Here is a 27,259-nt window from a genome sequence, read left to right on the forward strand (position 1 = left end):
TTATGAAATTATGTTATGTTACAAATTTAACAAATTTATTTGGGGTATAATTACATGTATTACAAATGGGACCCAAATATTGGAGAAGCATACTTCGGCCTTAGATCAATCACAAACATTACCTGGGACCCAAATATTGGAGAAGCATACTTCGGCCTTAGATCAATCATAAACATTACCTGCTAATGCAGTTTTTCCTCATCTGTGGAGACTTTCTGCAAGTGACGTGTTAAATCTAGATTCCAGCAAGCAAAAAATTAAATCAGTGAACTCACCTGTGACATTGTGTGGTGGACCCGCCGACGAATTGAACCAGTGTCTGTGAAATAAACAAGTGTACAGTTGACATTCATAAGTCACATGACCCAAATAGCAAAATATTATGATGTCATCACCTGATATCACATGTTCCTAGAGCTGGTTGATACAAGTTACATCATAGCTTAGTATTCATAAACCAAGTGCATAATATATCCCATGATGCAACAAGTTTTTATCACATGACCAACTCCGAGTGTAAAAACAAAAGAGAATTTGTGATTTTACTGAAAATCGCATATCAATCATATGCTAATAAGGTGTTACATCTACGCACATTGCGCATTTTTAGTTACAACTGTTAGTTTTCAAAATCAGCTGGAAAAAAAATCTTGTATTTTTTTTTAAAATAAACTTCAGTCGTCATTGTTATGAGTTATTGCCATTGCACCAGGCGTGTAATAATTGTTAACAAGTCTGAAATTCTCGCATTGCAGTGATAAAAACGGTACCACCTTACGACGATTTGGTTTCCTTCACATACAGTTTGAGCACACATTGACTGATGACGTTTATTAATTATCATTAAAGGACAGTTGTCATCGTTCAGTGTTTGAAATTTGTGTAAGCAAAAAAGGATGTTACAAATGCTGTGTTCGATGCTGTATGAACCATACTGAACACGTCAATAAAACAATGCCTCTACAGTATTGGAGGACTCCCCATATACTTACATAAAGTTAACGTACGTAAAGTTTAAAGACTCGTACACTTTTGACTCATATTTGCTCTTATGTAATTTGAAACATAATATCTCATTTCAGAATAAGCAGTCATGTATTAGAAATTGAGAAGAGTAGACATACCCAATGCAAAACACCTTTAGAAGACAGAAATGTTGCCAGATCAAAATTGAAAATGAAGAACATTTCTTCATGGAATGTCTTAGGTACCAAACAGAAATTTAATAATGATAAATTTAATAAAGTATTCCAGAAAAATTAAAAAGTGATGTCCAAATATTTAAACATATTATGAGATCAAGAGAAGATATAATAATAAGACAAGGTGGTGAATACTTGAAAAAAAATATTTGAAATCAGAAATAACAATAAGTGACATTTTACTTCAGTATTACTGGTATATGTATTGCACTTTATTACTAACATTTTATTGCTGTCAACCAATGGAAACTATTTCTAAGGATACAATAAATTCATTATTATTATAATATTATGGTATTTGAATAGCTAATTAGACATACATGTATCAGCCACGGATGCTTTTATTAATACTGAGCATTTTATTAGAGAGGACTGGGCAATCACTTTTACCGCTGAGTAAGTTTGCATTAAATTTGACTTTTACTACTACTGTGCATATAGAACATGGCTGACGTGGAAGAATTCCCACAGCATCAAATGAAAAATACCGTCTCATTTAAAACACAGTACTGTAAAATGACTAATTTTCACTGGGTTTAAATTTCACTGATTTACTGTTTCAGGCATATTCAGTGGGTTTTAAATTCACGGTTTTATCATTTAGATAATGTGTTCTATGCTACATTTTACATATTCACTGAGTTTTAATTTAGCGCATTTTCCAGTCAGCGAAATACACAAAAAATTAAAACCCAGTGAATAATTAACCCCTTTACAGTAAATGGTATGTCAGTTTATTCAAAATTTGCAATAACAATATACACAATGTTAATGACACTATATCATGCTGTCAGCCATGTGTTAGGTATAATGAAAAACATATTACACTGGTTCACAGAGTTGCCAAAAAAATATTTTTTTCGACTCCCACGGTTTAAGTGTTGTAGTAACATTAACGCATGAACAATATGGCTCAAACATCCTTACAGCGATTGTATTGTTGATATACTATTTCAAGCTCTCTTTCATAACCTTTATTTGTGAATGTAATCGTTATTATTTAAGGTGACTTATAAGTCCACTGGGCTGGGCAGTTCTCTGAGCTGCAGGTCACTATAATAAATAAATTACTTACTTACTTACTTACAGCAAATCTCACAAGTATTGGGACAGCAAGTTAGCAAACTTGCTCACCAATTAGCTGACAACTTTTGACAAAGCAGATTTGATTATCGCAAATAATCTTGCCTACTTTTTAGTCCTGTAAAACCTCATAAAGTTAATAAAAATACTGTTTTAACTAGCATTTGATGGTAGTAGGTCGTCTGCTCTAGTCAAAACCAAAAGTGGTTTAGTTAGCTAATTTGTTGCTAGTAAGCCCCAAACTCTCACTCGGACGACTAGCAGATAATATAATATTTACATACCTTCTGGATCTGGTGATATACCTCTAGGAGTCTAAAAGAAAAATGTTTTATAGAAACTTAGTAAATTCAATTTGAAAAAAAAAGATATTTAGAGCAAGAAACACTGTTGGTAACTTGACACGATTTGTTGATGGCTGCATGCAGTTGCATGTCCGATCATGTCAACAACACAGCAAGATGCTTCGAAGGGTCGGACGGTGACGGTCGATAAACTGCTTAAAATACAAGAATCAATTACATATTGAGGGTCCAATTAGTAGAATCGAAATACTTTGTCAAGAAACGGTTTATCGCGAATACGATGATACGTCTCAGCGTGATTTGCAGCAGATCTATTAGGGCGATCAACTTTTGGTTTGAATCTGCCGCGCATCACGCAACGAAACTAACTTTTAAACAACATGGTGGCCATTGATTATACAGCGAGGACTCTTACATGCAGAGCATTGGTCGATTGATAATCATAATCCACCCCGTCTACCACTGCAAGTCATCAAATTGACATATAAACAAGAAACCTCTTTACCTGAGTTCTGCGGGGAGACGCCATCTTGCAACTGCTATGTTTTGATTTGTTTCCATAAAGAATCCGTAAGACCTTCGCTCATTGGATAAAACTTTCTAATTAACATATTTTTTTATCTTTTACCCAATCGCAGGAAGTTTCATAGCGTGTCCTTTGAACTCTATTCGGTACCCGGATATCACTAATGCGCATGTGCGCAGAGATCGCTAATGAACTGCTCCGTTATCTCAGAGTCTCTCGGGAAAACGTTTACTCGTTGCTAGCTGTTGAAATATTACAAATCCATCCTTCAGTTTGTTCTCAGGTATGTACAAACATTTACTTCGTGTAGTTGAACATCTGTACGACAAGTTGTTTAATACCAGATTTCTTGACAAGAACAGTCATTTAGTGTTGTTTTGGATATTCGACACTGTCCATGCATCCTGGTTTCGTTTTGACAACACCGATTATATCTTGCGTTATTTATCATCTATATATCGCATAGTCTCATCAGGTGTACTACAGGAGACGTGTTGCCAAGAAGTCATTTTTTAATGTAGATTAGACTTCGATGTTTCTAACCGCTAATCACATTCATTTGCGGCGATCACTTCCGTGTTTTGAATATCGTTCACAGTGACCCGTAGCTCGTGTGGGTAATATTAACAGTAATTTACTATAATAATGAGTTAAACGAGAAATTATTTTCGGTTAAAGGAAATAATAGTCCTTTATTATCTGGCTAACGAGTGTGACACTGTGGTGTCGCTTTATCTTTAGTATTTTAACGAAAAAGCTGTCCAAGCCGTAGTATTGCAATATATCTCACTTTTTTACCTACACACAAGGTAATAATATTGATATTAGCTTATCATAACAAACTGTTTTATTGAACTATCATTAGTTGTGTTCATGTTACACGAAGTACGGGCTAAGATTTAAGCTGATTTAGGCTTATCTAGCATATTTGCATTTTGGCTAGACCCAATTGCGTCCACGCACAGGGAGGGCCAGTCGTTAGCACGGGCTAAGGGCTGCCATTAGTTGGTGACCTTTGGTAAGCCGCTATTTACGAACGAAAAATGGATGACACGCGCGAGGTTCTATTTTTGCTGCTGGCATGTTTCGTTCTAATTTTGAAGCGACGTGCACAGGAACGCGAGAGAAGACGGACCACTTATTTGGATGCACATAAACAGTATACAAAGTGCGTAACAGAATACAGCGTTTTATTAACGCATGTCGTAGACAGCGAACCAAATTTATTTTGTCTACGATTGGAGCTGCTGTATGCTCTACTACAGTGACCCGATTAGTGTGAAAGTGAGCGCAGAGTAATGACTGGTGGAATAGTGTCGTTATACGAACATGGGACAATTTTCACACCCAAATGTTGCCGCAGAGGGCGCTTAGCCTGGGCTAAGCGTTCGCGCATACTTCGTTAGCCCGTGCTAAGGTTTAGACCGCGTCTTAAATTTGGATCAGATTTAACCCTTACTTAGCATTCTTTAGCTCGTGCTAAGCGTTCACGCACGTTTTCTTAGCACGGGCTAAGGAATTTGACCTCTTAGCCCGTGCTAAGGAGCTGTGCGTGAACGCAACTAATATGTACTTTTTACTCCTTTATTTGTTTTCATTGTCTTGTCATTTCGTTTGTTACATGTGTTCAGCAAAATCCCCTATAGATACTGAAAAACTGGCTTATAGCCAGCTACCTGTCTGTCATTTTAAACACCTTGGCACTTCACATTTTAGATACTAGTAGATGCAAAATTTCATTTGACAGCCAAATCTTGTTCAATTTTCATTAAAAATTACCTGTAAATTACAAAATAAGCATAAATAATCAATAAAAAATTAACTTATAGTGTAAGTTTATGGATACAGACTCGCAATTGCTATTTTTCATTTCGATAAGGTTTTAAGAAGACACTACCCCAGACCATTCGTGTTATCGCTATCGCCACACGAGACTCCAGCTTGTCTCCTATACAATTTTCCTTCCGCCCACTTAATTTTAATATTCATATGACCTTTGCACTGACATCGATAGCCAATCGCATTCGACCGCGGACGTCACTCTAAATAAACAACTGAATAAATTAATATACCATATTTGGAAGATAGCGGGTAAATTCAACGTTGTTGGTGTGTTCCTTCGGGTTCCGAAGTCGCACAAAACGAGTTCATGTTCCGTTATCTTTCGCAAGTAAAACAGGTCGATATGTATTAAACATGGCATTTGTTTTCTTGTTTTAACCCCCTTATTACGCAAGCTTCCGTCGAAGTGGTGTTTTTTTCGACGATTTGTGGCATGTTGCAAAACGAAAGAAACATTGCGGCATTCTTAGCGGTGGATAAGGGATCGACTATGTCGTCACATTTATGTCTCGTTTGAAAGAGAATAAACAACCGCTCAGAAAAATATGTTGCTAATATTTAAGTGCGGTGCCTTGAAATCGCCTGCCCGACGTCCAAATTTCAAAAGGATGTTCGATTTGCAATGACGACCGTTCATATTTACTAGGCGACGTTACTAATTACTACTAGGGTCGGTGTTTGCATTAAGAATTATAGAACAAAAGATCAGCAAAGCGGTGCTTTTGTCGGCGATTTTGTCAAAGGGAATATTGATAAAATGCTGCAAAACAGAATCGCGAGTTGGGTGAAAAATTGCGCCGGCGGCATTCTCAGCGATGGCGACACCCGAGAAACACCTTGTCACGGTGCATTCGTGCATCAGTACACCGAAGAAATACATACATATTGTTGCGGACGACTATTGTAGACTGTGTTCGTGTAGTCTTCGAGTTTGTGGACAGTTAAAGTCGTGTGTGAATTTATTCAAGCCAGGAAAAGCAGGAGGGATAACTTATGGAAATCGTCTTTCCAATTTGATCCAGTGCGACGTTGTGAAAGGAGCGACTCTGTTGTCTCATCTATGTCTAGTTTGTAAGAGAAAGATTGATAGCGCAGAAAAATCCGCCAATAATGTAAAACAGTGGCGTGAAATTGTCAGTCATTCTAATATCTCCCAACCTGTGAACGAAAGGGTTAAGCGTGCTGCCTTGAAATCGCCTGCCAAAACTAAAATGGCGCGTGTCACGTGACTTTATTTACTAAAGATAGCGTGGGCGTTTGATTGACACTCAACTCATTAGTATTCCACCAATCACAGCTACATCTACTTTCTGGATGTGCGCAGTCAAATTGTATAGGAGACAAGCTGGAGTCTCGTGTGGCGATAGCGATAACACCGGGACGAATGGTCTGGGGTAAGAAGACACTTTCTATACACTGGCTATAAAAACCTTATACACATGTATTTTTACTGACATTTAATTTTACTATTGTAATCTTTTAATTAATTATATTCTATAGGTTACAAGTTTTGCCAGCAGGGAAACAATGATTTTTAATGTTATTTTACATGTTCACATGAATCAGCGAAAATAACAAAATTAAATTCTGTGAATAATTAATGCATTCACAGTCTATGTGTATGTCGCTTTTTTTTTGGAGGAGGGGGGGGGGGGGTTACACATGATATAAATAGAGAAAAGGATATCATCTTCAGACCGCCCTTCAACAAATTTTTAGCTTCGTAAAAAAAAGTAAGAATCATCTTTCCCTCAAAAATGTCAGTGTGAAATGAATTCATGGATTCTCAAATCAAACCTGCATTTTACCTCAAATTGAGCATGCACGTATGAAATAAATTGATCCCGAACACAAATCTTGTGAATAAACACTATTAATATGAATATGACCGTTACATCTAGGTTCTTCCACAGGTTCACTGACTGACAACAATTTTTATATATAAGGGTAACTAAAGTGCCAATTTTTCATGCATGTATTAGGTAGTAACATTGGCAAATACATATAAACATAACAAAATACCACAAAAAATAAGTTGAAATTAATTATGCTAGGTTTCTATGAAAAGGCAAAGCTTGCTGATGTCTAATTTGGAAGTTACGTAATGCCTAGATTGTACTGTATGTATCCAGGATGCAACGATTTAGAATAATAATGCACATGAATTTGAATTGACTCATTAAAAAAAAACGTGTTCTGATGTATTCATATATTAGACATAGACCTATAAGTAATTATCTGCCATCAAAATCCTGTTATCAACTGTAGTTTATGTTGCAAGAATTAGTTCAAAATATCAATAGTTAGGGTAGGGTTTGTAACAAGTTCAATCTTTCTATATATTGTACAGTCTCGGCATAAATTAAAGGTCGACGGTCGTCGCACTGCGCATATGCAACATTTGTGTTGATAAACATTGATTTTCCCACAATCCAATGCGCTGTTCTAATAGAAATCACAAGTATGAGGTTTGACCTGCGTGCACTAATTACCACTGGTGACTCCTTCGATACCATCCAATCACCTGAAAATACCTAATTAAAGCTTGGTAACATCTCAGTTTGTACTCGTTGATCTGCGCAACCCTCAAAGTCACTATCTTTGTTTATATGAGACCCATATATGTTGTGGGTCGACGACTACCACCCTTTAACATTTTTACTTGCTGTCTTAAAGCTAATCTGCTTGCTAAATCAAAATTGCCAAACGTCTAAAATGAGTAATCTGCCTAAAAATGTCTGTTAGCTTGGTTAAAATTACGGTAGCTTAGCTTGTTTACAAATTCACCAGATATCAACATTGTGCTGTCTTATCTTAGTAACATCCACATACGTACATTTGTAGGTAACACCACCCCCCCCCCTCCCCCGTACTACAAAGAAAAAGTTAAAAATTTTGATAACAATGATACTCGCTTTAAAAATTAAAAAATGTTAAAAAATGGTAAAGGGAAGTCCAGCTGAAAGCCAGTTTGGAAGTTTAGTTACTCCCAGTCTGCATGTTTGCAAATGTTGTGGTGTTGTACATCATACATAGAAATTAAAAAGAGGCTTTACTCAATCTATTCACAAATAATTAAGAATATTGAATTGTTACAAAACAAAAGAACTTATTTCAATAATGAATGCAAATTGCAAGTCATTCATTTCATTAAAAAAGCATTTTTTATTAGAGACAAAAATAGCCAGTGAACTGATTCATTTTTAAAGACTTCATTGACAACGCGTGTAAAATACATTGTTTATTTACATGGAATTCGAACACGCACTGTGCGACGACCACCACGCGTTAACAACACTTATTAGAAGCCTGCTGATCTACCAGTTTTTTAAAGACGGTAATCTTCTGGCTTTATTGGTTATCAGGTTTGGGAGGCATATGAAGGCTTGCAAACAAGTGTGAACACAAATAAATACAGTACAACTAAGGCCAAGAAAAAAAAATGCTCTGTTTCTCGTTTTATGGAAATTTTAAAGTGAGGCGGCGAGGCGATTTTTTTTTTTTTGAATACTGAACTAAAATGGGGAAATCTGAGACAAGTGCGAGTACAAGCACATTTTGAAATGTTTTAGAATGAAAAAAAACACGTCTGAAGCGCATTGATCAAAATGATGCGCGTGAAACGAATAACAGAGATATTTTTTTTCTCAGCCTAAACAGCAAACTTTACTTCCAAACTGGCTCTATGCTTGCTTTGCCTTTCCTTAAAAAACTTGAAGTGTGAGTCGTTGTAATGAGTAATTGTAACTTATTCTTTGTAGTATTTACTAAATTTACAATTAGGAGACATATTTAGGCATGCAGTTCGTTTACCAAGCCTCAATTATAAATCTCAAGTGAGCTAAATGTCAATTTTGAAAGCAAGTTAAGTGAGCTAAATGTCATTTTTGAAAGCAAGTTAAGTGAGCTAAATGTCAATTTTGAAAGCAAGTTAAGTGAGCTAAATGTCAATTTTGAAAGCAAGTTAAGTGAGCTAAATGTCAATTTTGAAAGCAAGCTAAGTGAGCTAAATGTCAATTTTAAAAGCAAGCTAAGTGAGCTAAATGTCAATTTTGAAAGCAAGTTAAGTGAGCTAAATGTCATTTTTGAAAGCAAGTTAAGTGAGCTAAATGTCATTTTTGAAAGCAAGTTAGGTGAGCTAAATGTCAATTTTGAAAGCAAGTTAAGTGAGCTAAATGTCATTTTTGAAAGCAAGTTAAGTGAGCTAAATGTCATTTTTGAAAGCAAGTTAGGTGAGCTAAATGTCAATTTTGAAAGCAAGTTAAGTGAGCTAAATGTCATTTTTGCAAGCAAGTTAAGTGAGCTAAATGGCAGTTTTAAAAGCAAGTTAAGTGAGCTAAATGTCAATTTTGAAAGCAAGCTAAGTGAGCTAAATGTCAATTTTAAAAGCAAGCTAAGTGAGCTAAATGTCAATTTTGAAAGCAAGTTAAGTGAGCTAAATGTCATTTTTGAAAGCAAGTTAAGTGAGCTAAATGTCATTTTTGAAAGCAAGTTAGGTGAGCTAAATGTCAATTTTGAAAGCAAGTTAAGTGAGCTAAATGTCATTTTTGCAAGCAAGTTAAGTGAGCTAAATGGCAGTTTTAAAAGCAAGCTAAGTGAGCTAAATGTCAGTTTTAAAAGCAAGCTAAGAGAGCTAAATGTCATTTTTGAAAGCAAGTTAAGTGAGTTAAATGTCAGTTTTAAAAGCAAGCTAAGTGGGCTAAATATCATTTTTAAAAGCAAGCTAAGTGGGCTAAATGTCACACTTGGACTGTACTGTAAATGTCACAGTGGGAGAACTGGTAAAAATACAGTGTCGTTATTTTGTAAATTTTTAGTAGTCAAGTTGGGTTTCTAAATTTAAATTTAGGTCAGTTGTTAGTCTGTGCCAGTTTTGAAAACTAAGGCAGACCTCTGGGCCCAAGATTTAGAACTTTACAGTGGGGCTGACAAGTTCAAGAGCATGCTGGCTCAGGAACCCTCCCACTTTTGGAAACTAAGGCAGACCTCTGGGCCCAAGACCTAGAACTTTACAGTAGGGCTGACAAGTTCAAGAGCATGCTGGCTCAGGAACCCTCCCAGTTTTGGAAACTAAGGCAGACCATTGGGCCCAAGATTTAGAACTTTACAGTAGGGCTGACAAGTTCAAGAGCATGCTGGCTCAGGAACCCTTCTTGTGAATTTTTGTGATGACTGTTTAAAATAATAAAAGCTAAAAACTATTAAATATGACAAACATTTTTGGTGACAAATTTTCCACTGGGTCATTACCTCAGCATGCATTTTTCTTATTTATTTTATGTTCAAATATTTTGTTTTCAATCCAACAACATTTAAGCAGGGCCAGCAACTTATTCAACTTGCATGCTCTGTAGGACATCAACCTTTTGATATTAGTGGTAAACACTGGTCTGTTACCTGAAGGGCTACTACTGATTTTGATTCTGGTGTTCGAAATGACGACAGACTGCGCTTGTACTCGCACTTGTCTCAAATTTCCCCAATTTTAGCTCAGTATTCAAAAAATTTTTTTAAATTTCTATGAAACGAGAAACAGAGAATTTGTTTTTGCTTGCCTTATTTATACTAATATTTATTAATTGTTTCACAACAGGTGTGCTAGATGATGAATGACATTGTAGCTATATGGGACGTGGCGTTGAGTGATGGCGTACATAAAGTAGAATTTGAACATGGCACCACGTCAGGAAAACGAGTTATACATGTAGATGGCAAGGTATTGTAATATCACATCAGTTCATGCCAAAGATTAAAAATAATTTTATTTATTTATTTATTTATTTATTTATTTATTTATTTATTTATTTATTTGAATGTTTATTTGAATATTTATTTGAATGTTTATTTGAATATTTATTATTTATTTTTGAATATTTATTTATTTATTTTAATATTTATTTTAATATTTGTTTGAATGTTTGTTTGAATATTTGTTTAAATATTTATTTATTTGAATATTTATTTATTTATTTGAATATTTGTTTATTTATTTGTTTATTTGAATTAGTTGAATTAAAGTGTGCTTGCCCACCTTTTACACATATCTCATTGCAAAGTCACTGTAGCATATTAAACTTGCTGCATTTTGATTACCACTCTACTCCTGTTGATTTCCCATGATGCAATGCAACCATATCAACTAACCACTTTACCACGGCACTTTCCTTCAGAAGATTGGGACAAAAATAGCAAAAAAATTTTGAGTGAAAACTGAAAATTGACTAAAATTTTGTCTGTTGGCTCAAAAAATAGGGTTCATTTCCAGAAATATTGAAGAATATAAGAAAAAAATGCAGAAAAATTTGGGCAAGAGAAGTCTGGTGGTGAAAAGGTTATTATACTGTGATTCTTGTTGTGTGCTGACTTCCCATGATGCAATGTAATATTGAAAGTCATCGGTTTGGTTTAATATACTGTGATTCATGTCGTTTGCTGACTTCCCATGATGCAATGTTGTTCACAGGAAATAATCAGGAAAAACTGGATGTTTAAGCTAGTGGGTCGTGAGATTTTTAACATTGGTAAAGCAAAAGTCAAGGCTGCGATTAACATTGATGCTGTCAGTGGATTTGCATACGAATACACATTAGAGGTCAAAGGTAAAAGTCTTAAAAAATTTACAGAACAAAGATCAAAGACGGCGAAGACGTGGTCATTACTATTAGACGGCATAGACACGAGGATTGTATTAGGTAATGAGATACTCAGATTTTATTTTTTTTTGTTTTTCTTTTGTTCTATAATTCGTACCATCTAGTAAAAAAACAACGCTTGTATGAAGGTCATTCGCAACAACTCCATGTGGGTAAAACATCCTTAGATCAGTTGATGTTACTTTGATTTTTTTCCTTCTTATTTTCATAATTACAAATCCATTAAATTACCAATATACTTTATTACATTGTAGTATTTTAAAACATGTGTTTTTTGTACTTCTAGAAAAAGACACAATGGATGTATGGTGTAATGGTGAAACACTACAGACAGCTGTAAGTATACCTAGTGTTTTTATGACACCAGTAAATATAACTGTAGTGTAATTCACATACACTACAAACTGTAATTCTCATACACTACAGACAGCTGTAAGTATACCTAGTGTTTTTATGACACCAGTAAATACAACTGTGGTGTAATTTATGTACACTACAAATAGCTGTAAGTATACCTAGTGTTTTTATGACACCAGTAAATACAACTGTAGTGTAATTTACATACACTACAAACTGTAATTCACATACACTACAAACAGCTGTAAGTATACCTAGTGTTTTTATGACACCAGTAAATACAACTGTGGTGCAATTTATGTACACTACAAACAGCTGTAAGTATACCTCGTGTTTTTATGACACCAGTAAATTTAACTGTAGTGTAATTCACATACACTACAAACTGTAATTCACATACACTACAAATAGCTGTAAGTATACCTAGTGTTTTTATGACACCAGTAAATACAACTGTGGTGCAATTTATGTACACTACAAACAGCTGTAAGTATACCTCGTGTTTTTATGACACCAGTAAATTTAACTGTAGTGTAATTTACATACACTACAAACTGTAATTCACATACACTACAAAAAGCAGTAAATATACCTAGTGTTTTTATGACACCAGTAAATACAACTGTGGTGTAATTTATGTACACTACAAATAGCTGTAAGTATACCTAGTGTTTTTATGAGACCAGTAAATACAACTGTAGTGTAATTTACATACACTACAAACTGTAATTCACATACACTACAGACAGCTGTAAGTATACCTAGTGTTTTTATGATACCAGTAAATATAACGGTAGTGTAATTCGCATACACTACAAACTGTAATTCACATACACTACAAACAGCTGTAAGTATAAGTGTTTTTATGACACCAGTAAATCAACTGTGGTGTAATTTATGTACACTACAAACAGCTGTAAGTATACCTAGTGTTTTTATGACACCAGTAAATATAACTGTAGTGTAATTCACATACACTACAAACTGTAATTCACATACACTACAAACTGCTGTAAGTATACCTAGTGTTTTTATGACACCAGTAAATATAACTGTAGTGTAATTCACATACACTACAAACTGTAATTCACATACACTACAAACAGCTGTAAGTATACTTAGTGTTTTTATGACACCAGTAAATCAACTGTGGTGTAATTTATGTACACTACAAACAGCTGTAAGTATACCGAGTGTTTTTATGACACCAGTAAATATAACTGTGGTGTAATTTATGTACACTACAGACAGCTGTAAGTATACCTAGTGTTTTTATGACACCAGTAAATATAACTGTGGTGTAATTTATGTACACTACAGACAGCTGTAAGTATACCTAGTGTTTTTATGACACCAGTAAATATAACTGTAGTGTAATTTATGTACACTACAGACAAGTTTAATTCACATACACTACAGTCAGTTATATGTGAAACTAGTGTAATTTACATACATTAAAGACAGCTATATTTGCAGTGTAAGTCTCATGCACTTCAGGCAGCCATAAATATAACTAGTATAATTCACATACACTACAGACAAACTAGTTTACCTTAAATACACTACATATAACTGTAAGTAAAACTAGTGCAATTTTCATATACTATGGCCAGCTGTGAATATAACTAGTGTAATTTACATACACTACAGACTGTTGTACGCATAACTACGGTAGTATAATTCACATACACTACAGACAACTGTAAATAAAACTAGTGCAATTTTCATATACTATGGCCAGCTGCAAGTATAAGTAGTGTAATTTACATATATTACATATAGCTGTGAATATAACTGGTGTATTTACATACATTACAGACAGCTGTAAGTATAAGTAGTGTAATTTACATATATTACATATAGCTGTGAATATAACTGGTGTATTTACATACATTACAGACAGCTGTAAGTATAAGTAGTGTAATTTACATATATTACATATAGCTGTGAATATAACTGGTGTATTTACATACATTACAGACAGCTGTAAGTATAAGTAGTGTAATTTACATATATTACATATAGCTGTGAATATAACTAGTGTATTTACATACATTACAGACTGTTGTACGCATAACTACGGTAGTATAATTCACATACACTACAGACAACTGTAAATAAAACTAGTGCAATTTTCATATACTATGGCCAGCTGCAAGTATAAGTAGTGTAATTTACATATACTACATATATCTGTGAATATAACTGGTGTATTTACATACATTAGACAGCTGTAAGTATACTATACATTTAAAACACAATTGTAGAGGTTTAAAGCTATCTATCCCTCTCATCTTTAATTTGGGAATCGGTTGTCATAGCAATCACCAAATGCTAATTTTATACACGTATAATGATTATTATTTAATACTGTCCTATACAAGACATGTAGTGTCAATTAGTCTATCTGAGTTCAATAGGTGTAAGATAATTAAAATCTTTTATAACATGGCTTTGATGAAAGTCAATAATTATAAGACATGAATGTTATCATTATTCATTTTTGTCATTTTTAAATAATTCATTTAATTTATAAATATTTCTGGTAAAAATTGCTTCAACCCTTTGAGTGCTATTGTCAATTTTTGGCACTAGTCTGCCCCCCCCCCTCCCCCACATGAAATTTTGATACAAATTTGACAAATTGTTTGATCAAAAACTAAACTGAAACTTTTTTTTTTTAATATTTTTGTATCAGGACAAAGTTTCGGACATGGCACTGTAGTCTTTCGTGACATTTTTAGCTCAGCTGTCGACTTTGTCGAGCGGAGCTTATCATATGAGTGATTGTCCGGCGGCGTCCGGTGTCCGGCGTCTGTCGTACCGGGTAGTTTAATGTGCTATCCTGGTGTCAACCAGGCCTGGTCAAACACAATCACCTGCATACCTGAGTTAAGATTTCCCCAAAGTCACATCTTTCAGTGAATGAAACTAAGCCAGTTGATTTAGTCTTTCCTCTCAGTCTGTGACACACTCACCCAGGGTAGGAGTTGACCCTTTATAATGTTCAACTCCAGACAGGATTTGAACTCTGATCTACCGGTCATAAGTCAGATGCAACAACTACTGTACTACCAGTGACCATTTAAATAAATTATGTCTGCGGCTCGAATTTTGAAAAATGCTGACTGAATCTCACAACTTCATCGCCCTTAGAAATACAATATTAACTGATCTTTTCTGATGCACTCAGATTTATATAAATTAATTTTTAGCTTCGCTGTTGACTTTGTCAAGCGTAGCTAATCATATGAGTGATTGTCCGTCGTTGTCCGTGTCAATGTTTTACTTTTTCGACTTCTTCTTGAAAACCACAAGTCTGATTGTTTTGATATTGCTTTGATATTACATATGAGTGAAACATTTCTCAAATCAAAATGTTAAGTACTGCAATGACAGCCTGAACGCTTTGATACTTGGTGTATATGTACCTTGGGTAGACCTCTCTCAGATTTGTTCATTTTGTGATGATATCTTCAATTCTCTAATTTTGGTGAATATTTTTGTCATTTTTGGTAAAAAGTGATATTTTGCGACTTCTTGTTAAAAACCGCAAGTCCAATTGCTTGATATTACATATACAGGTACTACATGTGGATCTCTCTCATGTTTATTTTGTAATGATATCTTCAATTCTCTAAGTTTGTTAAATGTTTTTGTAATTTTTGGTAAAAAATGATATTTTCGACTTCTTGTTGAAAACCGCAAGTTCAATTGCTTTGATATTACATATATAGGTACTACATGTGGACCTCTCTCAGATGTGTTCATTTCATGATGATATCTTCAATTCTCTAATTTTGATGAATATTTTTGTGATTTTTGGTAAAATGTGATATTTTTGACTTCTTGTTAAAAACCACAAGTCCGATTGCTTTTATATTACATATATAGGACAACATGTGGACTTCTCTCAGATTTGGTCATTTTGTAATGATATCTTTAATTCTCTAATTTTGGTGAATATTTTTGACATTTTTGGTAAAAAGTGATATTTTCGACTTCTTGTTAAAAACCACAAGTCTGATTGCTTTTATATTACATATATAGGTACTACATGTGGACCTCTTTCAGATTTCTTAATTTCCTCGTGATATCTTCAATTATCTAATTTTGATGATTATTTTTGTCATTTTTGGTGAAAAGTGATATTTTTGAATTCTTGTTGAAAACAGCAATTCCGATTGCTTTGATACTATACATATTGTTCATTTTCTAATGATATCTTCAGTTCTTTAATTGAAATGTGCATTGCTAACAGCGGAGCTATCTCAGCCGAGAGGCTGCTTGTTTCTACTTAAAGCTAGCTAAATGTTAAGTTACATTCAGACTGTACCTTGATTTTAAAAATGACACACGGAAATTGTGCAGAGTATGTATGTACCGGTAACATACAAAACATTGGTAAAAACCACAACAAATAAGTTATAATTATTGATGACAACGCTCCTCTATTAAAAATTGCACGTTTTTATCATAAGGAAAAGTCAGCCAGCTTGGAAGTTTATTGATTTCAAGTATTCACTGATCTTTGTTTATACCACTCTTTCCTTTATCACAATCTTTGTTACGCGCTAAGGTTATATGCAAATTTTAACACGCGATGTAGACACACCCTATCATAGTAAAATATCCCAAGGGTTGAAACGCACCAGTACTGTGGTTAAACAAAGATCAGTGATTACTGTAGAATACTTTATTTTCGCTTGGAATTAATTTTTGCTATTTATGATTCAGTGAAAATAAAATGCAGCGAATATACTGTAGAATACTTTATATTCGCTTGGAATTTATTTTCGTTATTTTCGCTGAAAGGATGATTACGTGAAAATAAAATCTAGCGAATATACTTTTTTTTTCTATATTTCACATTAAACTTTAAAAAATCAGTGAAAATATATTGCACACAAAAAGTCCAAAAAGCATTTTCAGCGAAAATTAATTCCATCAAAAATAAAGTATTCCACAGTACTTGAAATCGATATCATGAAGGGGGGGGGGGGGGGGTGGTAAAAGAAAAGTTATATAACATTTTATTATTTACATAAGTTTGTCCAACTCCCTGTGCTGTAACATCATATTATAAGTGAAAACAATTCTAACAGTACACTTTCAAGCAGTTGCTCAAAAAGCAAGATTCTACCATTATTTTGACTGACATTGTAACCTATAGTTACCACACACAAATATTCGGATATATTCTGCAAAAGTGGAATTCAAAAAAGGTTTAATCAAGCGTCTGTGCATTTGTAGATTACATACATGTAACAATCTACTAAAGCTTACAGAATCTGTCTGTCATTTTGTAATCACAAACCTGCTGTTACCATGGTAACTTGCTATGTTGTCAATACACAGGTGTGGTTACCATAGTAATATGCCCAAGGCTTTTTCATCTTGTTTCCATTATGTATGGGGGGGAGTCGTCACCTGCGCATGCGTCAGATGGCCATAGCGTGTCATTGTTTACAAACAATTGTCTACCCATGAGCCTTTGAATTTTTAGCGTGTGTTGTTACTGTCGATTGGGCCTCAATTCCCGCGTGTGCGCAGGTGACCCTCTGCTTCAACGTACTAATATCACAATGCAGGTGTATCTTCTAAGCTGGCTGGCTATAATTCAGTCCGTATTATTATCATCAATAATTTCAAATTATTCTTTGTAGTATTTGCCTAAGTTATTGATCTGAGATTGTTTAGGCAGATTATTCCACACAATTTACTTATGTGTCAGTTTTAAAAATTATAAAGCTAAATATTCCGCAGCATATACAAGGTCTTTTTATTGTTTGAATTCATTCATTGGTCACAAATTCCCCACACGTCATAAATTGATGAAAAAAATGTTCTATTTATATTAATAAAAGCCATTGTAATTGTAACCATGGAAACCATTTACATTCCATAAAGATTTAATAAATATTAAGATATAATTGTGTGTATCCCATTAGCTGATTAATTTGATATGTTATATTAATTTGAGTGATCATGTGATCTATTTAGACAATCAAGGTCAAAGGTCAAATTAATTACACTATTACTGTAAAATACCATGGAGGTATAAACATATACCTCCGTGGAAAATACTCGCTTTGATTTACTTTTAATGAAAACTTGAATCAGTGAAAATAGATAATTATATTTTGTTTTTTTGCTTTTAAAAGTTTCAGTGAAACAGTGTGTACAATATTCTTGTTACAAAAATTGAATTTCTCTGGTACCCAGTCATACTTTCTAGCATGTGGGTAGTATAGTATAATTAATATGTTACTAGTCAACCAATAACCCCCCACCCCCCATCTCCTAATGTTTGCACAGTTTACTTCCTTGGTTCAATAGTCATTTAAAGTGGACTGAATCAATTTTATTTTACACAATGGCTGTTCAATAATTTAATTAACTTGTATTCAATAATCAAGTCAGTTCTAATAGGTAAACTGTACAACTACTAGCTACTTTTTGCCTTACTTTTGAAAAAATAATTAGACCAGAAAGTTTTTTATTTTACAAGGCTTTATCTACAGGTATCTCATTTTAGCCAGCAACCTGTCTGCCTATCATTTTAACCATCCATCTGTCTGCCTATCATTTTTGCCATCCACCTTTCTGCCTATCATTTTAGCCATCCACTTGTCTGCCTGTCATTTTAGCCATCCACCCATCTGCCTGTCATTTTAGCCATCCACCCGTCTGCCTGTCATTTTAGCCAGCCACCTGTCTGCCTGTCATTTTAGCCAGCAACCTGTCTGTCTGTCATTTTAGCCATCCAAACGTCTGCCTGTCATTTTAGCCAGCAGCTGTCTACCTGTCATTTTAGCCAGCCACCTGTCTGCCTGTCATTTTAGCCAGCCACCTGTCTGCCTGTCATTTTAGCCAGCCACCTGTCTGCCTATCATTTTAGCCAGCCACCTGTCTGCCTATCATTTTAGCCAGCCACCTGTCTGCCTATCATTTTAGCCAACCACCTGTCTGCCTTTCATTTTAGCCAACCACCTGTCTGCCTGTCATTTTAGACAGCCCATGTCTGCCTGTCATTTTAGCCATCCACCTGTCTAGCTGTCATTTTAGACAGCCACCTGTCTGTCTGTCATTTTAGCCATTCAACTGTCTGCCTGTCATTTTAGCCAGCCACCTGTCTGTCTGTCATTTTAGCAATCCACCTGTCTGCCTGTCATTTTAGCCATCCACCTGTCTAGCTGTCATTTTAGACAGCCACCTGTCTGTCTGTCATTTTAGCCATCCACCTGTCTGCCTGTCATTTTAGCCATCCACCTGTCTAGCTGTCATTTTAGCCAACCACCTGTCTGTCTGTCATTTTAGCCATCCACCTGTCTGCCTGTCTTTTTAGCCAGCCACCCGTCTGCCTGTCATTTTAGCCAACCACCCGTCTGCCTGTCATTTCAGCCATCCACCTGTCTGCCTGTCATTTTAGCCAACCACCTGTCTGCCTGTCATTTTTGCCAGCCCCTGTCTGCCTGTCATTTTAGCCAGCCCCTGTCTGTCTGTAATTTTAGACACCCCCTGTCTGCTTGTCATTTTAGCCAGCCCCTGTCTGTCTGTAATTTTAGACACCCCCTGTCTGCCTGTCATTTTAGCCAGCCCCTGTCTGTCTGTAATTTTAGACACCCCCTGTCTGCCTGTCATTTTTGCCAGCCCCTGTCTGCCTGTCATTTTAGCCAGCTACCTGTCCGTTGTCATTTTAGCCAGCCACCTGTCTGCCTGTCATGTTAGCCAGCCACCTGTCTACCTGTCATTTTAGCCAGTCACCTGTCTGCCTGTCATTTCAGCCAGCCCCTGTATACCTGTCATTTTAGCCAACCACCTGTCTGCCTGTCATTTTAGCCAGCCACCTGTCTGCCTGTCATTTTAGCCAGCCACCTGTCTGCCTATCATTTTAGCCAGCCACCTGTCTGCCTATCATTTTAGCCAGCCACCTGTCTGCCTATCATTTTAGCCAACCACCTGTCTGCCTTTCATTTTAGCCAACCACCTGTCTGCCTGTCATTTTAGACAGCCACCTGTCTGTCTGTCATTTTAGCCATTCACCTGTCTGCCTGTCATTTTAGCCAGCCACCTGTCTGTCTGTCATTTTAGCCATCCACCTGTCTGCCTGTCATTTTAGCCATCCACCTGTCTAGCTGTCATTTTAGACAGCCACCTGTCTGTCTGTCATTTTAGCCATCCACCTGTCTGCCTGTCATTTTAGCCATCCACCTGTCTAGCTGTCATTTTAGCCAACCACCTGTCTGTCTGTCATTTTAGCCATCCACCTGTCTGCCTGTCTTTTTAGCCAGCCACCCGTCTGCCTGTCATTTTAGCCAACCACCCGTCTGCCTGTCATTTCAGCCATCCACCTGTCTGCCTGTCATTTTAGCCAACCACCTGTCTGCCTGTCATTTTTGCCAGCTCCTGTCTGCCTGTCATTTTAGCCAGCCCCTGTCTGTCTGTAATTTTGGACACCCCCTGTCTGCCTGTCATTTTAGCCAGCCCCTGTCTGTCTGTAATTTTAGACACCCCCTGTCTGCCTGTCATTTTTGCCAGCCTCTGTCTGCCTGTCATTTTAGCCAGCTACCTGTCTGTTGTCATTTTAGCCAGCCACCTGTCTGCCTGTCATGTTAGCCAGCCACCTGTCTACCTGTCATTTTAGCCAGTCACCTGTCTGCCTGTCATTTCAGCCAGCCCCTGTATACCTGTCATTTAGCCAACCACCTGTCTGCCTGTCATTTTAGCCAACCACCTGTCTGCCTGTCATTTTAGCCATCCACCTGTCTGCCTGTCATTTTAGACAACCACTTGTCTAACTGTCATTTTAGACAGCCATCTGTCTGCCTATCATTTTAGACAACCACATGTCTGTCTGTCATTTTAGCCAACCACCTGTCTGCCTGTCATTCTAGCCAACCACCTGTCTGTCTGTCATTTTAGCCATCCACCTGTCTAGTTGTCATTTTAGCTAGCCACCTGTATGTCTGTCATTTTAGCCATTCACCTGTCTTCCTGTCATTTTAGCCAGCCACCTGTCTGTCTGTCATTTTAGCCAGCCACCTGTCTGTCTGTCATTTTAGCCAGCCACCTGTCTGTCTGTCATTTTAGCCAGCCACCTGTCTGTCTGTCATTTTAGCCAGCCACCTGTCTGTCTGTCATTTTAGCCATTCACCTGTCTGCCTGTCATTTTAGCCAGCCACCTGTCTGTCTGTCATTTTAGCCATCCACCTGTCTAGCTGTCATTTTAGATAGCCACCTGTCTGTCTGTCATTTTAGCCATCTACCTGTCTGCCTGTCATTTTAGCCATCCACCTGTCTAGCTGTCATTTTAGCCAACCACCTGTCTGTCTGTCATTTTAGCCATCCACCTGTCTGCCTGTCTTTTTAGCCAGCCACCCGTCTGCCTGTCATTTCAGCCATCCACCTGTCTGCCTGTCATTTCAGCCATCCACCTGTCTGCCTGTCATTTTAGCCAGCCACCTGTCTGTCTGTCATTTTAGCCAGCCACCTGTCTGTCTGTCATTTTAGCCAGCCACCTGTCTGTCTGTCATTTTAGCCATTCACCTGTCTGCCTGTCATTTTAGCCAGCCACCTGTCTGTCTGTCATTTTAGCCATCCACCTGTCTGCCTGTCATTTTAGCCATCCACCTGTCTAGCTGTCATTTTAGACAGCCACCTGTCTGTCTGTCATTTTAGCCATCCACCTGTCTGCCTGTCATTTTAGCCATCCACCTGTCTAGCTGTCATTTTAGCCAACCACCTGTCTGTCTGTCATTTTAGCCATCCACCTGTCTGCCTGTCTTTTTAGCCAGTCACCTGTCTGCCTGTCATTTTTGCCAGCCCCTGTCTGCCTGTCATTTTAGCCAGCCCCTGTCTGCCTGTCATTTTAGCCAGCCCCTGCCTGTCTGTAATTTTAGACAGCCCCTGTCTGTCTGTAATTTTAGACAGCCCCTGTCTGTCTGTAATTTTAGACAGCCCCTGTCTGCCTGTCATTTTTGCCAGCCCCTGTCTGCCTGTCATTTTAGCCAGCTACCTGTCCGTTGTCATTTTAGCCAGCCACCTGTCTACCTGTCATGTTAGCCAGCCACCTGTCTACCTGTCATTTTAGCCAGTCACGTGTCTGCCTGTCATTTCAGCCAGCCCCTGTATACCTGTCATTTTAGCCAACCACCTGTCTGCCTGTCATTTTAGCCAACCACCTGTCTGCCTGTCATTTTTGCCAGCCCCTGTCTGCCTGTCATTTTAGACAGCCCCTGTCTGCCTGTCATTTTAGACAGCCCCTGTCTGCCTGTCATTTTAGCCAGCCCCTGTCTGCCTGTCATTTTAGCCAGCCCCTGTCTGCCTGTCATTTTAGCCAGCCCCTGTCTGTCTGTAATTTTAGACAGCCCCTGTCTGCCTGTCATTTTAGACAGCCCCTGTCTGCCTGTCATTTTTGACAGCCCCTGTCTGCCTGTCATTTTAGCCAGCTACCTGTCTGTTGTCATTTTAGCCAGCTACCTGTCCGTTGTCATTTTAGCCAGCCCACCTGTCTGCCTGTCATGTTAGCCAGCCACCTGTCTACCTGTCATTTTAGCCAGTCACCTGTCTACCTGTCATTTTAGCCAGTCACCTGTCTGCCTGTCATTTTAGCCAGTCACCTGTCTGCCTTTCATTTTAGCCAACCACCTGTCTGTCTGTCATTTTAGCCATCCACCTGTCTGCCTGTCATTTTAGCCATCCACCTGTCTAGCTGTCATTTTAGCCAACCACCTGTCTGTCTGTCATTTTAGCCATCCACCTGTCTGCCTGTCTTTTTAGCCATCCACCTGTCTGCCTGTCTTTTTAGCCAGCCACCCGTCTGCCTGTCATTTTAGCCAACCACCCGTCTGCCTGTCATTTCAGCCAACAACCCGTCTGTCTATCATTTTTGCTATCCACCTCTCTGCCTGTCATTTTAGCCAACCACCCGTCTGTCTATCATTTTTGCCATCCACCTGTCTGCCTGTCATTTTTGCCAGCCCCTGTCTGCCTGTCATTTTAGCCATCCACCTGTCTGCCTGTCTTTTTAGCCAGCCACCCGTCTGCCTGTCATTTTAGCCATCCACCTGTCTGCCTGTCATTTTAGCCAACCACCCGTCTGTCTATCATTTTTGCCATCCACCTGTCTGCCTGTCATTTTTGCCAGCCCCTGTCTGCCTGTCATTTTAGACAGCCCCTGTCTGCCTGTCATTTTAGACAGCCCCTGTCTGCCTGTCATTTTAGCCAGCCCCTGTCTGCCTGTCATTTTAGCCAGCCCCTGTCTGCCTGTCATTTTAGCCAGCCCCTGTCTGTCTGTAATTTTAGACAGCCCCTGTCTGCCTGTCATTTTAGACAGCCCCTGTCTGCCTGTCATTTTTGCCAGCCCCTGTCTGCCTGTCATTTTAGCCAGCTACCTGTCTGTTGTCATTTTAGCCAGCTACCTGTCTGTTGTCATTTTAGCCAGCCCACCTGTCTGCCTGTCATGTTAGCCAGCCACCTGTCTACCTGTCATTTTAGCCAGCCACCTGTCTACCTGTCATTTTAGCCAGTCACCTGTCTGCCTGTCATTTTAGCCAGTCACCTGTCTGCCTGTCATTTCAGCCAGCCCCTGTATACCTATCATTTTAGCCAACCACCTGTCTGCCTGTCATTTTAGCCAACCACCTGTCTGCCTGTCATTTTAGCCAACCACCTGTCTGTCTCTCATTTTAGACAGCCACCTGTCTGTCTCTCATTTTAGACAGCCACCTGTCTGCCTGCCATTTTAGACAATCACTTGTCTAACTGTCATTTTAGACAGCCATCTGTCTAACTGTCATTTTAGACAGCCATCTGTCTGCCTGTCTTTTTAGCCAGCCACCCGTCTGCCTGTCATTTTAGCCAACCACCTGTCTGTCTGTCATTTTAGCCATCCACCTGTCTGCCTGTCATTTTAGCCATCCACCTGTCTAGCTGTCATTTTAGCCAACCACCTGTCTGTCTGTCTTTTTAGCCAGCCACCCGTCTGCCTGTCATTTTAGCCATCCACCTGTCTGCCTGTCATTTTAGCCAACCACCCGTCTGTCTATCATTTTTGCCATCCACCTGTCTGCCTGTCATTTTTGCCAGCCCCTGTCTGCCTGTCATTTTAGACAGCCCCTGTCTGCCTGTCATTTTAGACAGCCCCTGTCTGCCTGTCATTTTAGCCAGCCCCTGTCTGCCTGTCATTTTAGCCAGCCCCTGTCTGCCTGTCATTTTAGCCAGCCCCTGTCTGTCTGTAATTTTAGACAGCCCCTGTCTGCCTGTCATTTTAGACAGCCCCTGTCTGCCTGTCATTTTTGACAGCCCCTGTCTGCCTGTCATTTTAGCCAGCTACCTGTCTGTTGTCATTTTAGCCAGCTACCTGTCCGTTGTCATTTTAGCCAGCCCACCTGTCTGCCTGTCATGTTAGCCAGCCACCTGTCTACCTGTCATTTTAGCCAGTCACCTGTCTGCCTGTCATTTTAGCCAGTCACCTGTCTGCCTTTCATTTTAGCCAACCACCTGTCTGTCTGTCATTTTAGCCATCCACCTGTCTGCCTGTCATTTTAGCCATCCACCTGTCTAGCTGTCATTTTAGCCAACCACCTGTCTGTCTGTCATTTTAGCCATCCACCTGTCTGCCTGTCTTTTTAGCCATCCACCTGTCTGCCTGTCTTTTTAGCCAGCCACCCGTCTGCCTGTCATTTTAGCCAACCACCCGTCTGCCTGTCATTTCAGCCAACAACCCGTCTGTCTATCATTTTTGCTATCCACCTGTCTGCCTGTCATTTTAGCCAACCACCCGTCTGTCTATCATTTTTGCCATCCACCTGTCTGCCTGTCATTTTTGCCAGCCCCTGTCTGCCTGTCATTTTAGCCATCCACCTGTCTGCCTGTCTTTTTAGCCAGCCACCCGTCTGCCTGTCATTTTAGCCATCCACCTGTCTGCCTGTCATTTTAGCCAACCACCCGTCTGTCTATCATTTTTGCCATCCACCTGTCTGCCTGTCATTTTTGCCAGCCCCTGTCTGCCTGTCATTTTAGACAGCCCCTGTCTGCCTGTCATTTTAGCCAGCCCCTGTCTGCCTGTCATTTTAGCCAGCCCCTGTCTGCCTGTCATTTTAGCCAGCCCCTGTCTGTCTGTAATTTTAGACAGCCCCTGTCTGCCTGTCATTTTAGACAGCCCCTGTCTGCCTGTCATTTTTGCCAGCCCCTGTCTGCCTGTCATTTTAGCCAGCTACCTGTCTGCCTGTCATTTTAGCCAACCACCTGTCTGTCTCTCATTTTAGACAGCCACCTGTCTGTCTCTCATTTTAGACAGCCACCTGTCTGCCTGCCATTTTAGACAATCACTTGTCTAACTGTCATTTTAGACAGCCATCTGTCTAACTGTCATTTTAGACAGCCATTTGTCTGCCTGTCTTTTTAGCCAGCCACCCGTCTGCCTGTCATTTTAGCCAACCACCTGTCTGTCTGTCATTTTAGCCATCCACCTGTCTGCCTGTCATTTTAGCCATCCACCTGTCTAGCTGTCATTTTAGCCAACCACCTGTCTGTCTGTCTTTTTAGCCAGCCACCCGTCTGCCTGTCATTTTAGCCATCCACCTGTCTGCCTGTCATTTTAGCCAACCACCCGTCTGTCTATCATTTTTGCCATCCACCTGTCTGCCTGTCATTTTTGCCAGCCCCTGTCTGCCTGTCATTTTAGACAGCCCCTGTCTGCCTGTCATTTTAGACAGCCCCTGTCTGCCTGTCATTTTAGCCAGCCCCTGTCTGCCTGTCATTTTAGCCAGCCCCTGTCTGCCTGTCATTTTAGCCAGCCCCTGTCTGTCTGTAATTTTAGACAGCCCCTGTCTGCCTGTCATTTTAGACAGCCCCTGTCTGCCTGTCATTTTTGACAGCCCCTGTCTGCCTGTCATTTTAGCCAGCTACCTGTCTGTTGTCATTTTAGCCAGCTACCTGTCCGTTGTCATTTTAGCCAGCCCACCTGTCTGCCTGTCATGTTAGCCAGCCACCTGTCTACCTGTCATTTTAGCCAGTCACCTGTCTGCCTGTCATTTTAGCCAGTCACCTGTCTGCCTTTCATTTTAGCCAACCACCTGTCTGTCTGTCATTTTAGCCATCCACCTGTCTGCCTGTCATTTTAGCCAGCCACCTGTCTGCCTATCATTTTAGCCAGCCACCTGTCTGCCTATCATTTTAGCCAGCCACCTGTCTGCCTATCATTTTAGCCAACCACCTGTCTGCCTTTCATTTTAGCCAACCACCTGTCTGCCTGTCATTTTAGACAGCCACCTGTCTGTCTGTCATTTTAGCCATTCACCTGTCTGCCTGTCATTTTAGCCAGCCACCTGTCTGTCTGTCATTTTAGCCATCCACCTGTCTGCCTGTCATTTTAGCCATCCACCTGTCTAGCTGTCATTTTAGACAGCCACCTGTCTGTCTGTCATTTTAGCCATCCACCTGTCTGCCTGTCATTTTAGCCATCCACCTGTCTAGCTGTCATTTTAGCCAACCACCTGTCTGTCTGTCATTTTAGCCATCCACCTGTCTGCCTGTCTTTTTAGCCAGCCACCCGTCTGCCTGTCATTTTAGCCAACCACCCGTCTGCCTGTCATTTCAGCCATCCACCTGTCTGCCTGTCATTTTAGCCAACCACCTGTCTGCCTGTCATTTTTGCCAGCTCCTGTCTGCCTGTCATTTTAGCCAGCCCCTGTCTGTCTGTAATTTTGGACACCCCCTGTCTGCCTGTCATTTTAGCCAGCCCCTGTCTGTCTGTAATTTTAGACACCCCCTGTCTGCCTGTCATTTTTGCCAGCCTCTGTCTGCCTGTCATTTTAGCCAGCTACCTGTCTGTTGTCATTTTAGCCAGCCACCTGTCTGCCTGTCATGTTAGCCAGCCACCTGTCTACCTGTCATTTTAGCCAGTCACCTGTCTGCCTGTCATTTCAGCCAGCCCCTGTATACCTGTCATTTAGCCAACCACCTGTCTGCCTGTCATTTTAGCCAACCACCTGTCTGCCTGTCATTTTAGCCATCCACCTGTCTGCCTGTCATTTTAGACAACCACTTGTCTAACTGTCATTTTAGACAGCCATCTGTCTGCCTATCATTTTAGACAACCACATGTCTGTCTGTCATTTTAGCCAACCACCTGTCTGCCTGTCATTCTAGCCAACCACCTGTCTGTCTGTCATTTTAGCCATCCACCTGTCTAGTTGTCATTTTAGCTAGCCACCTGTATGTCTGTCATTTTAGCCATTCACCTGTCTTCCTGTCATTTTAGCCAGCCACCTGTCTGTCTGTCAT

General features: G+C 39.1%; 2 protein-coding genes across 2 annotated transcripts in view; one reads left to right on the forward strand and one right to left on the reverse strand.

Annotated features, from left to right (window-relative positions):
- The window catches only part of LOC100370976 (centrosomal protein of 70 kDa-like), a 39,186-nt gene extending 36,044 nt beyond the window's left edge, over positions 1–3,142 (reverse strand). The window contains exons 1-3 of the mRNA XM_085494215.1: positions 3,096–3,142; positions 2,570–2,600; positions 276–319 (exon numbers count right to left, since the gene is read on the reverse strand). Coding sequence (XP_085350341.1) covers positions 276–319; positions 2,570–2,600; positions 3,096–3,119 — 99 coding nt within the window. The 5' untranslated portion in view covers positions 3,120–3,142. The remainder of the gene's footprint in view (positions 1–275; positions 320–2,569; positions 2,601–3,095) is intronic.
- A 124-nt stretch (positions 3,143–3,266) lies between these two features.
- The window catches only part of LOC100374994 (fas apoptotic inhibitory molecule 1-like), a 96,028-nt gene continuing 72,035 nt past the window's right edge, over positions 3,267–27,259 (forward strand). Inside the window, exons 1-4 of the mRNA XM_085494252.1 lie at positions 3,267–3,399; positions 10,552–10,674; positions 11,422–11,650; positions 11,898–11,947. Coding sequence (XP_085350378.1) covers positions 10,561–10,674; positions 11,422–11,650; positions 11,898–11,947 — 393 coding nt within the window. The 5' untranslated portion in view covers positions 3,267–3,399; positions 10,552–10,560. The remainder of the gene's footprint in view (positions 3,400–10,551; positions 10,675–11,421; positions 11,651–11,897; positions 11,948–27,259) is intronic.

The sequence above is a fragment of the Saccoglossus kowalevskii genome, chromosome 20, assembly GCF_978046115.1.
Source record: "Saccoglossus kowalevskii chromosome 20, keSacKowa6.1, whole genome shotgun sequence".
NCBI lineage: Eukaryota > Metazoa > Hemichordata > Enteropneusta > Harrimaniidae > Saccoglossus > Saccoglossus kowalevskii.